Below are 13,274 nucleotides of genomic sequence, written 5' to 3'. Positions count from 1 at the left end.
TAATCAGGGAACACTAGAGGTTCCATATATTATTCGGAGATGATTGGTATTTATTAGATAGATAATCATGAACTTTTGTAAACTGATTAAATTCAAAACTAGATCCCCAAATAGGGTTTAAACAGTTGACAGATTCATCAATTATCAATAACTTGATTTATCGGATCATATAGTATTTGGATATTTTTCGGAGACACTATGTAATTAGAATGTATTCATAATCCTTTCCATTAGATTATTTGTGTTTTCAGATATGACATAAGTAATTCCATATCCAGAAAATCAGAGGCATTTTGGCATTAGGTCCTTGAGAATTCTTAGTAATTTGAGCTAAGGGAGAAACGAAAGATTCAGGGCATTTACGATTTGTCGATCTATCGGAATATCGAGTTAACTCAAACTATACAAATCCCAGCAATGATACCTGACAACCGGTCAAATCATTGCACTTCAAGGGTATTCATACTTTAATACTGACTTTTGTCGAACTGATCTTCTTCAGAACCATCGTTGAACGGAGCTTGAGGAACTCTACTTATTCCGATGACAATTTCTTTTTTAAGAATTGTAACAGTCCAAGATGACCAACATACTTGAGTCGTACTCTGTAACCTTTAGGGATGATACAATACTCAGGTTTCTCGGTGTTCTAGAATTTATCCAAAACATTCACTTATTTCTAGGTCATGAGGGTATTTAGGTCATTTAGTTGTTAAATCTATTTTGGTCATTTCAGAGTTTCCAGTTAATTCAATCGTTTTTGAAATTCAGATTCATACGGTACTTCTATTCAGTTCACCTGGTCATATAATATAGTCTTTTTGTTATTCGAGGTTGATTTATTCATTTCAGGGCTGAGGGTATAAAGTTATTCCAGAGCTTAGATATGCTTCGAATCATATTACATTTAGGGGCATTCCAAATAAATCAGAATTTTAATCGGTGATTCCAAAATTCAAGTAGATCATAATATAAGTTCTCAGGTTGTCTCCATTATCATAGTTATCCTAGTCCTTTTTACACTTTAAGGGTATTATCGTCATTTCATTTAATTATGTCGGTGGCATTATTTCTGATAACTTAGGCTTGAAATTATTCTAGTTTCTTTAGAGTTCAGAGTATTTTGTTCATTTGATCACTGATGGTTATTTTCACCACTAGGAAGTCTTGGTCTTTTACAATACAAGGGCATTTTCATAATTTTACCCATACGTTATTTTTGGTAATTTCATAGCCAAATGATCTCGATATATAGCCTTTAAAGAAAATTTATCAAAATTTACTGATCTTGAAATCAAAACATTTATTGCTGAATCACATAACTTATTATTATTATTTCCGATTGATCTTCCATTTTCTTACGCGAGCCATATGAGTCATAATCGATTACCGACTTTTTATCGTATTTGGATCAAGTTTAGAAATAATTTACTATGTAGATGAGACTAATCATATTCATCATTGTATATACCAATTTACAACATGTTCCATAAAGAATGCATAAGGTAGCAATAATTCTTCGGATACATAACAACCGAATTTACGTTAGAAACTGAACTTAATTGAGAAATCAACTTGAATTCAAAGATAAAACACTGAAAAACGACTTACCGGGTGCAAATTTGACAAAACAGACTTCAGATTCAGAATCATGACGTGAAAAAACATAAATTTGACTTTTTGAAAAATTTGACTTTTTTAGTCAAAGTCAACGGAATTTTAGCAAATAACCTTACTTGAGTAGATTACAAAAGTTAGATTGTCATTTAATTGTTTTGAAAGGTTAAATTCTTATATGAATAACCTCTAAAAGGTTGAACCCTTATTTGAGCATTAATAAAAAAATAATTTTTTAAAAAACAATATATTTTAAGTTAGCACCCTAACATAAAATATTGTACATGTTCTTATTTCTAAATAATATTCCATTTATTTTATTTAAAATTATATAAATTACCAAGTTCTTACAAGTGAATGATGTTGAATTTTATGTTCATACAGATTAAATATTATATAAATTAAGTTTTATATAAGAATCATTACGACGTTTTTTTCCAAAAAATCACTGGTGACCGGTATATACCGATCTAAACACCGGTCAGACTATATTTTTGATCTAACACCCTTTGCAGTAAGGCTCCCCCTGAAACACGCTATACGCTGATTTGGCGCCACGTAGGATGGTAATTAAGGGTATAGCGCACCGTAGGGGCCGCACCTTACCTGTGATTCTGACACGCGTCAGAAAGGCGCGGCCCCTGCGACGCATTATACCCCTTAATTACCATCCTACCCCCCCGTTCCCCCCCATCCCTCCCTATAAATACCGCCATTCTCAATCACTTTCATTACACCAAATCCTTTCAACTTATCTCAAATACTCTTATATTCTCTTATTAAGGTATATTTTATTATATTTAGTATTTTTTAGAAATTTATTTAATTTATTTAATTGTTTAATATTTTTATTTAATTAATTTTTTTTGCAGATATAAAATGGAAGGCGGTCTACTTTGGTTGGATGGAAATCATATATCTCGACACTTTGCTGATACGGTAACATTTTAACGTTTTAATTTAATTAATTAATTTATTTAATGCATGATTATTAGTTTAAAAATTAATTTGTGTAATTATTTATATTTTAGGGGACATACCATATATTATATCCTTTTATTAGGAATCTTAAGTTAGTTATACCTACTCGTGTAATGACGTATTTAGTAGAGGCTGGATTCGGTCACCTAGTTATATATCAGGGTCACTGTAAGATAGAACCAGACATTGTTTCTGCCTTAGTAGAGCGGTGGAGGCCGGAGACCCATACATTCTATTTTCCATACGGAGAGTGCACGATCACGTTTGAGGATGTTTCTATGCACCTAGGGCTTCCGGTGGATGGAGGTGTGATATCAAGGATAACTTCCAATTCTTGGACTACTTTGTGCTGGGTTAGTCTAGGACGTGTCCTGGAAAATTTTAACGGTGGACGGATACCATTAAATTGGTTAGATGCCAATTTTCGGGAGTTGAGCGAGGGCGCGTCTGACGATGAAGTTAAACAGTATGTACGAGCATGCATAGTGTAACTGATAGGAGGGTTGCTGATGCCGGACAAATCGTGCAACCAAGTTCACTGTATATGGTTGCAACATCTTGGCGACTTTCATCTGGCCAGATCACTCATTTGGGGCTTGGCAGTTTTGGCTTGCTTGTACAGGGAGATGTGTCGAGCCATTGATTATAGGCGTAATGCTATCGGTGTGGATGTCTCCTGCTGCTGCAGTCTTGGGCATGGTATCGATTGCCCTTTTTATGTCCCGTTGTCAAGAACCCATTCGTATTTCCGTTACTTCTGAGGTAATTATAAAACTGATTTTGTATATTAATAATTTTATATAGTGAATAAAAAATTATTTTTCTTGAATAGGTGGTCTACTGATAGGAAAAATCATTAGAAGCTACCTGATGATTTAGAAAAAATTAGGGTGTTAATCGATCAGAAGGCTGGCACACAGGTATGAATTTTAATGTTTAAAAATCGATTTTAGATTATAGTTATATAATTAGATTATTATTTTGATAAAAATTATATATATTTATTTTAGTTTGAATGGGCGTCATATTCTACTGATGATGTGAGGGCGGTGATCCCACCTGAGTTGAGGGGCCTATAAGATGTTTGGATGGCGACGATCCCCTTGATTTGTTATGCGACCGTCGAGTGGCACTCCACTGATCGCGTGCTCCGGTAATTTGGTTGTTGTCAACCAATTCCGGAAGCACCTCGCAATATGGACGAGTTGCATAGTACAGATAGACGCGGCAAGACATATACAGATTGGCTGGTGAGGCATCATGCGTGGGTCGTATTATGGGAGGATCGACATCGGTGCCTTCTCCATAGAGAGCCTATTTTACTTGACCTCTTGATGGTTGCTGACGGTTATTACGAGTGGTTCAACAGTAACGGGAAACCGTTTCTGCTTCCCGATGATGCACGAGGGCAGACCTTTCCACGACATTGACATATACGTGCACCGACACAGCACCATCGTCCCCCGACTCATGGACGGAGAGCAGGTGCTTCCGGTTCATCCTCAATTGTACCAGCAGGACCTTCACAGCAGTCACTGTATCTAGCGACTTACATACAGCATCCATATATGATGTTGTCATCGCCTTTCCATTACCAGATGCCGTCGCTGCCGCCTTTACCTGCTTTTATGACCCCATCGTCGCCACCGTCACAGATGACCCCTCCTGGAGGCTATTATGGGTTTATGTTTATAGATCTGACTTGGGGTTCATATACTAGATATTTGGCGGGTTCAGCCTCATCACCAATGGCCGCAACACAGACACCTCTTGTACAGTTTTCACACTCAGCGATGTCTGGGTTTTATGAGTTTTCCCAGTTTTCGTAGGCCGGTGGGATAGTCAGTCATACACCTCTAGGGTCCTTATTCTATGGAGGTACTTCATCGTCATCAACTCCTCATCAACCTAATGTACCTACTCAGGACGACGACGACGACGATGACGATGATGATGGTGATGATAATGACAACGAGGAGTCACAACCAGTGATACGAAGAAATCAACCTCAAGAACGACAACCACCACCCTGCGGAACACATTCGCGTCGCAGGCATCGATAGATTTAGTTTTTATTATATTTGTATTTAGTTTATTGGACTTTTTAATTGTAATTTTTTTATTATTTCTCATTTAATACTTACTTTATTTTGTTAAATTTGTTTGACTTTTTTTAATGTATTTCAGTTAATTTTGTTTATTACCATTTAATATTAGTTATTGTAATTTGGTTATCATTTACCATTTAATACTTATTGTAAGTTTGTTGTATTTAACATTATTTTGAAATACCAAATTGTTCGATAACTTTCTTAAGTTTGTCACTTATTATCTCTTTTATTATAATCACATATAACGCAAACGTCCAATCTCGTATTATTATATCATTTTTTTAATCTTTATCAGCGATTATCGAATGACATTAAGTTGAAGTAAATGCAAATTAAAGTACAATAATTATTATTTGATAAACAAATACATCATTTCCTCATTAATTATTACTTGATGGCAACAGAAGTAGACATGTTTTTCTAGTGTGTCCTGGGTTTCTACAATGCCCACATCTTCTGTCTTGTCTAGATCTTTCTCGAATATCCATATCGCAATGAATTCGATTGGATTTTGGACGACCACGCTCCCTCAATAAACTCGAATTTGGTACAATCGGAAGCCAAACTTGAACCTCATCAGGGTCTTTGTCATTACCTATGGGGGGAAACTAAAATTCGTATACCTTAAAAACTTCAGATAGTAGGTATACGAGATCCACAAAATGGTTATAGTCTTGACGTGTATACGAGCAAGCTGCTATCACATGAGAGCATGGTTACTTAAGATCTTGAAAAAACACGCAGTCGCACATTCTGTCCCTTAGATTTAGTCTTAACGACACAACTTCAATCCCTTGAAGAGGTCGCGGCAACTCTGTGACACAGAACATTTCATGCCTTCTAGAGAAGCTTGTTACAGACATTCCATTTGATGCAGAAATTTTTTTCTGTAGATCTGCAACTAATCTAGGGTGATAGACATGACCGCCTTGCATCCAGGTTTGAGCTTGTCCCCTGAGCTTTGCAAAAAGTGCCCCCAAACAAAAATATGTAGTCTTTACCAAAGCCGCTACTGGTAAGTGACGTGCACCTTTTAAAGTTGAATTGATTGCCTCTGCCAAGTTGGTCGTCATGTGTCCATATCGATATCCACCATCATATGCGTTCGTCCACATTTCTTTATCGATGAGGCTGATGTAATCGTATCCTTCCTCGTTCTTCGCCCGTAAATCTTGAAGCATTGATTTAAACGTTCGAGGAAGTAGTTCGTAACCTGATAAAAAAATGTATAACTTACTAACTTGCTTTCTTTGCAAAATTAAAACGATCGAAAGAAAACAAACTACATCAGTTTCACTTACCCATGCGCACAATTAATTGACGCTCATTATTCTTCTTGTACCTTCCATGGTAGTTCACAACAATGTGTCGGAGATAATACCTATGTTGGACAAAGGGTGGTTGCCAATTTGGACCCAAAGACTCCTTTGCTGCTTTGATCCCAGCTCCGCGATCTGAAATGGTGATAACACGTGCACGTAAATTTCAGAGGAAAAAAGCCCAAGAATCTGTATCTTCTCCTTCGACAAGAGCAAAAGCAACTGGAAGAATGTTGCGATTGCTATCTCGTACAACTGCCAATAATAAAACTTGCTTATATTTTCCATACAAGAAAGTCCCATCGATCTGGACCACAAGCTTGCAGTATTTGACAACATTAACGTACTGTGGGTAAGTCCAAAAAACCCGGTAGAATTGGCATTGATCACGGAGAACTCGATCATTATGGTAGGCATAGGAGGTTTCGAAGTCCACAATTATCCCAGGATTCAACCTCCGCACCAGCCTAAGCCAGCCTGGAAGTTCGTTGTAAGATGCATCCCATTCGCCATGAAGTTTGACAATGGCATTTTGTTTTGCCAACCAAGCTTTTTTATAGGAGACAGTGTACCCATACTGCGATTGTATAGTTGAAATCAATACAACAACAACTATATGAGAACTTGCTTTTACCATGGGCATGATGGCTTGGCATATCACTTCAGAGTCCAAGTTCGGATGATCTTGGTTGACCCCTCCAGCACAACATGTGTGAGGACCGTTGTATACTGTTAGTTCCTATCTGTAGTTTTTTCTCTTCCTTTTCGATACGCGAACCATCCAATTACATCCGTTTTCGCGTCGGGCACAGTAGCATACATATTTTTTTGTCGTGGAGCGGTCGACTCTCGATTGAACTGAATTATGGATATTGTAATTTTTTATAGCCATCATCGCTTCTTCTTTGCTTGAAAACTCCATGCCTAAATATAACTCACCATTATTTATTGATGAGTAATATCCATAGTCACCAAGATGAGGCATATCCACAAATTCTGGCCCATACATTGCACCATAATCAGCTTCATACATGTGTGCTGGAGGGTCAGTTTGTGTCACATTTGCTGAAACTTCATCCATATCATCATCATCATCGGAGTTGAATTGCGGTGATTCTGGGTGAATGAATAGTCCAGTCTCAGCATCATCTGCACCAGGCTCACGAAATGGTTCTTCTGGTGGAGATGATGGTTCCTCTATGCTATCCACATTTAGGTCGAAGAACCTACTACTTGCACACCTTCCCCTTGAACTGGAAGGCATATCGACATTCAGATCGAAAAAGCTCGCAGTCGAATGCCTCCCCCTGGAGCTTGAAGCTATCGTGTCAAATGGAAACTGCACAGATGGTTGCGTCGATGGCATCTCCATATTAAGGTCAAACGGATTTGCAGATGAATGTCTTCCCCTTGAATTGGATGCGATATTGCCATTCGGATTGTTCGTCGACCCACCTCAGTACATATCGTAAAGAGTTGCGAATGAATGTCTCCCCATTATGGCATTAAAATCATTACACATTACTGTCGTCGGGCTGTCAGCTTGATCAACTTGTTCAGCCAGCCCACAGTGGGAGCTTAACGATTGACCCCGAACGACACGCACTTGAATAAAATTTGCATACATCTCAATATCGGCATCTGAATAATTACTTTGAGCTTCAACCATCATTTCAACATCATCATTGTTCAAAAGTTCGAACGCTGTATAAGTTAATGACAACAATGATGTTGAAAATCTGTACTGCAACGACGACATTCTTCTACTACTTCCAATATGAATCTTCCTCGAAATCCTCGTTATCAGCTCCTCAAGAATTATGTTTCTCTTCAATGATATTTTAACACGCTCATTTGATATGAAAACAATGCCGGTTTCATCTTCTCGAATTTCACCATCATAATAAACAATAGCTGAAAGTCGTGCCATTCTTTGAGTTTAAAAGTGCGACAACATTATATCTCCAAAAAAAAACTAAAACAATGCTGATTAAATAAATAATATATGAACGAAAATATAATAGAATAACATTTTTACAATTAAACGTAAATAATTTAAATAATATAATTTTATATTATTACATGTACCGCAAAACTATTTCGACATATATTCCCGCTTTCTAATTTTACAAATACAGAAATTAATTGACAATAATTAGTATAATATTTTTTCAAATAATCTTAATAAACAATAAATATAATAAAAAAATTTATCACAAAACTACCTTATAACGAAAAATCGCATGAACTTCTGAATAAAATATGAGAAAATTGTCAGAATTATTGACTGGTTGACGGAATTGTTGTATTAATTTATAAGTTGAGAGGAGAGATGTGAGGAACTTAACTCGGGGGAGAAGGGTATTTATAGCCGAGAAAAGTTGTAACAATTATACAAGGCGCGGTACCTGCCCCACGCTATATATAATTATAAAGGTCAGGCGCGGCCCCTAACCCGTGCTATACCCTACGTGGCGTAAGGTGCGCCCCAGGGGCCGCGCTATACCCACGTGTAATCCATGTCAGCATAAGGCGTGTCGCAGGGGGCGTCTTACCCCACGTGACGCCAAATCAGCATATAGCGCACTGTAGGGGGGCATGCCTTACTGCAAAATGTGTTAGATCAGGAAATATAGTCTGACATGTGTTAGATCGGTAAATATACTGGTCATCGGTGATTTTTTTGGAAAAACGCCAATCATTACAGCATTGATAGATCAAATTATTGGTGCAATCTGCTTGAACTTCAAGTGCAGGGGCAAAACTTGTTTGAACCCCAAGTTCATTGGTAAGGGAATTCATAAAATCATATTAATTTATTAGTGTTTTAGGGGTTAAGGTTTAATTTTAGGTATGAAGTTTAGGATTTGAGATTTAATGTTTAGGATTTAGAATTTAATATTAGAGTTTAGGGTTTAAATTAAATTCACTAAAATTAATATAATACTGACAAAATTTAAAAATATTATCATACTAATGTTGATTTTGTTTTAGTAATAAAATAAAATTAAATGGAAAGGAAAATAAACTAATAATAAATTTTCTTAATTTGGTAATATATTATTGATACATGGTCATAATATAAGTGGTGGGGATATATAAAGGCATAAAGTGGGTAGAGAAATTCTATTCCTCTAATTATCCCACCTAGAATAAAATTTAATTCGAAAAATTGTTTTTTTTTAATTTCGAATTATTTGAGGCAACTCAAATTATCAAATCGATTTTCATGTTCAAGTCGAGTTGAAATTTAAAAATTTCGAGTTGCTCAAAAAAAAATTGACTATGAATTTTGACAGTTTTTTATTTAATCTATGTTTTCATTATTCATCACTTTATCCTTCATTTGAAGTCTACTTTTAACCAAATTTGAACCATTTGCTCATAAACCATTTTAGAATACAAATGTATTTTCAATTTAGTCTCTCATTTTTTTATAATTTCCTTATTTCTTCAATTCATCATTTATTTTTTGGGTCGGGTCGAGTCGGGTGATGAATATAAAAATTTTCGGATCGGGTCGGATTGGCCGAAATTGACCCAAACCCAACCCATGCCCATCGCTACATACATGTCACTCAATTAAAAAAATTGTTGCAAATAAAATAATATCAATTAAAATTGAAGCAGACGACTAATGTAAAGTTAGTATAATAACAGTAGTCTTTAAATTTTGTGTTATATTAATTCAATATTAGTTTAAAATAATTCAATAAATTTAACCTGAATATTTAAAATTTTCTTTAATATAATATTTTTATGATTCTTTCAAAGAAAACGAGTTCGTTGGATTAAAACTATTTGAATAAATGTACTTTGCCATAAAACAACGAGTTATTGTTAAACTATTATTATACCAGAAAAGTAATATGTTAAAAGCAATTTAGAAGAATAACAAAGACTAAATTGGTAGAATTTTTTAAATATGAAGAGTTAATTTTATAGACTTGTTTCAAACTAGGACCAAATTGATAGAATATATATATATATATATATATATATATATATATGATTTGGAGACCAAAATTGTTACTTATACTAGGTTATATAATTATTCCATAGTCAATGACTTGTTTGTAAGTTTTAGAAGAAAGAACAACTCACTTAAAATGGGACACATAATTGAATGATTTGAACGGTATTTTACCCAATAAAATGCTGAAGGAAAGTGGGGGTTATTTACAAGTTGGAATGTGAATGCATATCACATATAATCATTAGTAAAGCCGATCACTGGTCGAATATGGTTGTTTTTCTTTTTCTCCTGGGTATTTGGTCTGGTTTGTAACAGCTGAGAGGTTGACGCAGGTCAATTAGATATTATTTTATGACCGACTAGGATACAGTGGCAGTGCTAGTATTTGTTTATTTCTTCTAGATTTTGTTTAAAAAACAATGTATTAATTATATTTTGTTCTCATTATATCATGTGCCTTCCATTCCGGGTAAGTGAAACCAGGGTTGCTGCGGCCATTGCAGAAGCTACTCTTCTCCCCGCCTAGTGGTGGACTTCCTCCACAACAACAGGTACCCTATCCTGTCTTCTCTTCCCCTGTGATTTTCTTTCATTCTTCCCTGGAAGTACTTCTGAGTTTTCTTTTCTCAGATTGGCTTTCCATTTTTTTTATCATGAATATTGCTTAGCTGAATCATTGATACAACAACATTAAAACTTATGAATTAAAACCCATAACTTTATCCTCTCTGTTTTTTTTTCCTTCTTTTTTTCCTTACTCATAGATGTTCAGGGTGAATATATATAATATATATATTAGATAGGATCCACTTACATTATGTAAAACTAATAAGATTTATACTAATTTACAACCTTGAATTTAAATAAATAAATGGACTAGATTTAATGAAATTTTATAATTCGTAAAAAAAAAAATTCCCCTAAACTAATAGTAAAACTTTAACTTTTTTTGTTAGCCGTAAGCTTCATCTCCTTCCCCCTTCCCTTTCTTTCTTTATAATTAATTTTAAGTTATTTTTAGGGTTTAGGGTTTTAGGATTTTTATTACCTACACTATCAATTTTGATATGTTTTAATACTTAAACTTTAATTTTTTTTCAAAACCATACTCAAGTTTAGTTTTTGTTTCGTTTTAGTACTCCGCTGTTAAAAAACTTTATTTTTTTGTTTCATTTTAACATTCTCATTTAAAATTTAACGTTAAGTTTTGAAATTTTTTTAGAAGTTTAAGTGCTAAAACGGACAAGAATTGATAGTTTAAGTACTAAACGCGTTTAGTTTTTACGGTAAGGGTACTAAAATGAAATAAAACATAAACATTAGATATTATTTAGATAATTAAGTGACATAATTTATGAAATTAATAATCAATGGTTAATTAGAACGCCACTGTAACTAAGCGAGTATCGAAGTTTTTTAACCCATTATAAGTTACTCTCTTACTCTTCCTTGGGAAAACCAAAATTATGTTCCGTCTTCTCATCTTATGTCTCGTGTTATAGTGCAAAAATAATATAGACTCGACAGATGGAGAACCATGAGCCTGGAACAGAAAATAACACCTCCGTTGAAAATCTAGACCATCTGGTGAAAGATATTGAATCGACGTTGGAGTTCGTTAAGAGTTCCAAGCTTCCCGCCGCGCAACACTGTATCATCCGCTCTGTAAACCCTTTGCTCCGTCGAGTAAATGAAGCAGCCTACCGACCGCTATTTGTCCTCATCGGCCCCCTTCGTTGTTACACTTCTCTCTTAGAGCCCATGGAATTGCAGAAGCGAATATATCTAGCCTCCTTCCTCCAACGACGTAGGATCGGTGCTAGCTTGAACGAGTTTTGCAAGCCGATCAAAGACTCCTCCCCCGAAATCCGAAGCCGATACGAAGAACCATATTACCGGAGATGCGATTTTAAGGCACACCAAATCCAACAGAACATACCGCCGAGTGACGACAACCTCCGGTGGTTCATAGAGATGGTTTTAGCTGATGCAGCATTCATTATTGAACTCTTCTTGAGAATCTATCACAAGGAAGGTCGGCCGGAATCGGAAACCGATTTCGTCTTTGATAGCCCCGGGAAGATATATGATATCAGACGAGACTTGTTCTTGGCTCACAATCAACTCCCCTTGTTTGTTCTTAAACAAATATATCATCGTGCCTTTGGTAACAATCCCGATCACCCTTCGTTTATTCATCTCAGCTGCAATTTCTTCTACCCTTATTTCAACCAAAACATATCCATCCATGATTTGTTTCAACAAAACCAATCTCATGGTGATTTTATAGCCAAGCTCGATGGTGCTAAGCATTTTACTGATTTGCTTAGAACACTTCAGCTACAACATTCATTTGACAGCCCTGGAAGCAATGGAACCCAAGCTCAAATGGTCTTCATTGCTTTCATCGTGCCAAAAGACAGAGGACAACCCGGATCTAGAGTCGGGGTCGGGTTCAAGGTAAATATTTATACAGTGCAACTCTACTGCGTGCAGCGGGGGTGAAGTTCAGAGTGAGCTCGAGCAAGTGCTTGCTGGACATCAAATTGGATGAGTCGACGGAACCGTTTTTCCGAAACATCATGGGGTGGGAGCAGAGCTATTATCCGGAAGAAACCCTCGTCTGTGACTATGTTTTTCTAATGGAATATCTCATAAAATCTAGTGATGATGTGGATTTACTTGTTCGGAAAAGGATTATCATCAACCAGCTGGGGAGTCACACGGCGGTGGTGACTTTGTTCAATGACCTCTGCAAACATATTCCTCCGGCGGAGAATAACCGTTACTCGGAGACTTTCAGGGACCTCAATGCTTACAACTCAGTTCGATGCCATGGATGGATGGCAAAGCTGAGACTACTCTACTTTTCGTCTTTGTGCAGAAGTGTCGCTACGCTTGCTGCAACTGCGCTCCTTTTGCTCACTCTCACACAAACTATATGTGCTCTCATCGCCCTTTAATTGTAATCACCATTTTTACCTCCCCTATTTAGCAACCAACGACAGCAGCTCCTCCACGTGCATTTCCAGCAGCTTCCAGTGCCAGCATCCCCTCCACGTGCAAATTCCAACAGCTTCCAGCACTGCCAGCAGCCCTTCCACGTCCTCATTCAAACAGCTTCCAGCAAGCATCAACTGCACACCTTATCTCCCCTAAGACGGCCGCCGTCATAGGTGGGTGACTCACCGGGTTACCTTCCTTTAACCGGTCCAAAGGGAGTACGAAGGAGCCTATAAAAAGCCCCATCGACTGAACCTGAAAAAAAGG

General features: G+C 36.4%; 1 protein-coding gene across 1 annotated transcript; it reads left to right on the top strand.

Moving 5' to 3' along the window:
* Positions 1-11,531: 11,531 nt before the first annotated feature.
* On the top strand, positions 11,532-13,030 carry LOC120152930. Its single transcript, XM_039165010.1, has 2 exons — positions 11,532-12,395; positions 12,446-13,030. Exons 1-2 carry the CDS (start codon positions 11,532-11,534, stop codon positions 12,965-12,967), a joined length of 1,386 nt encoding a protein of 461 aa, XP_039020941.1. The 3' UTR covers positions 12,968-13,030.
* Positions 13,031-13,274: the final 244 nt, after the last annotated feature.

The sequence above is a fragment of the Hibiscus syriacus genome, unplaced genomic scaffold (genome assembly GCF_006381635.1).
Source record: "Hibiscus syriacus cultivar Baekdansim isolate YM2019G1 unplaced genomic scaffold, ASM638163v2 tig00002840_pilon, whole genome shotgun sequence".
Classification (NCBI taxonomy): Eukaryota; Viridiplantae; Streptophyta; class Magnoliopsida; order Malvales; family Malvaceae; genus Hibiscus; species Hibiscus syriacus.
Note: the sequence above shows the minus strand (reverse complement) of the source record. Positions and strands in the feature narration are given on the sequence as shown.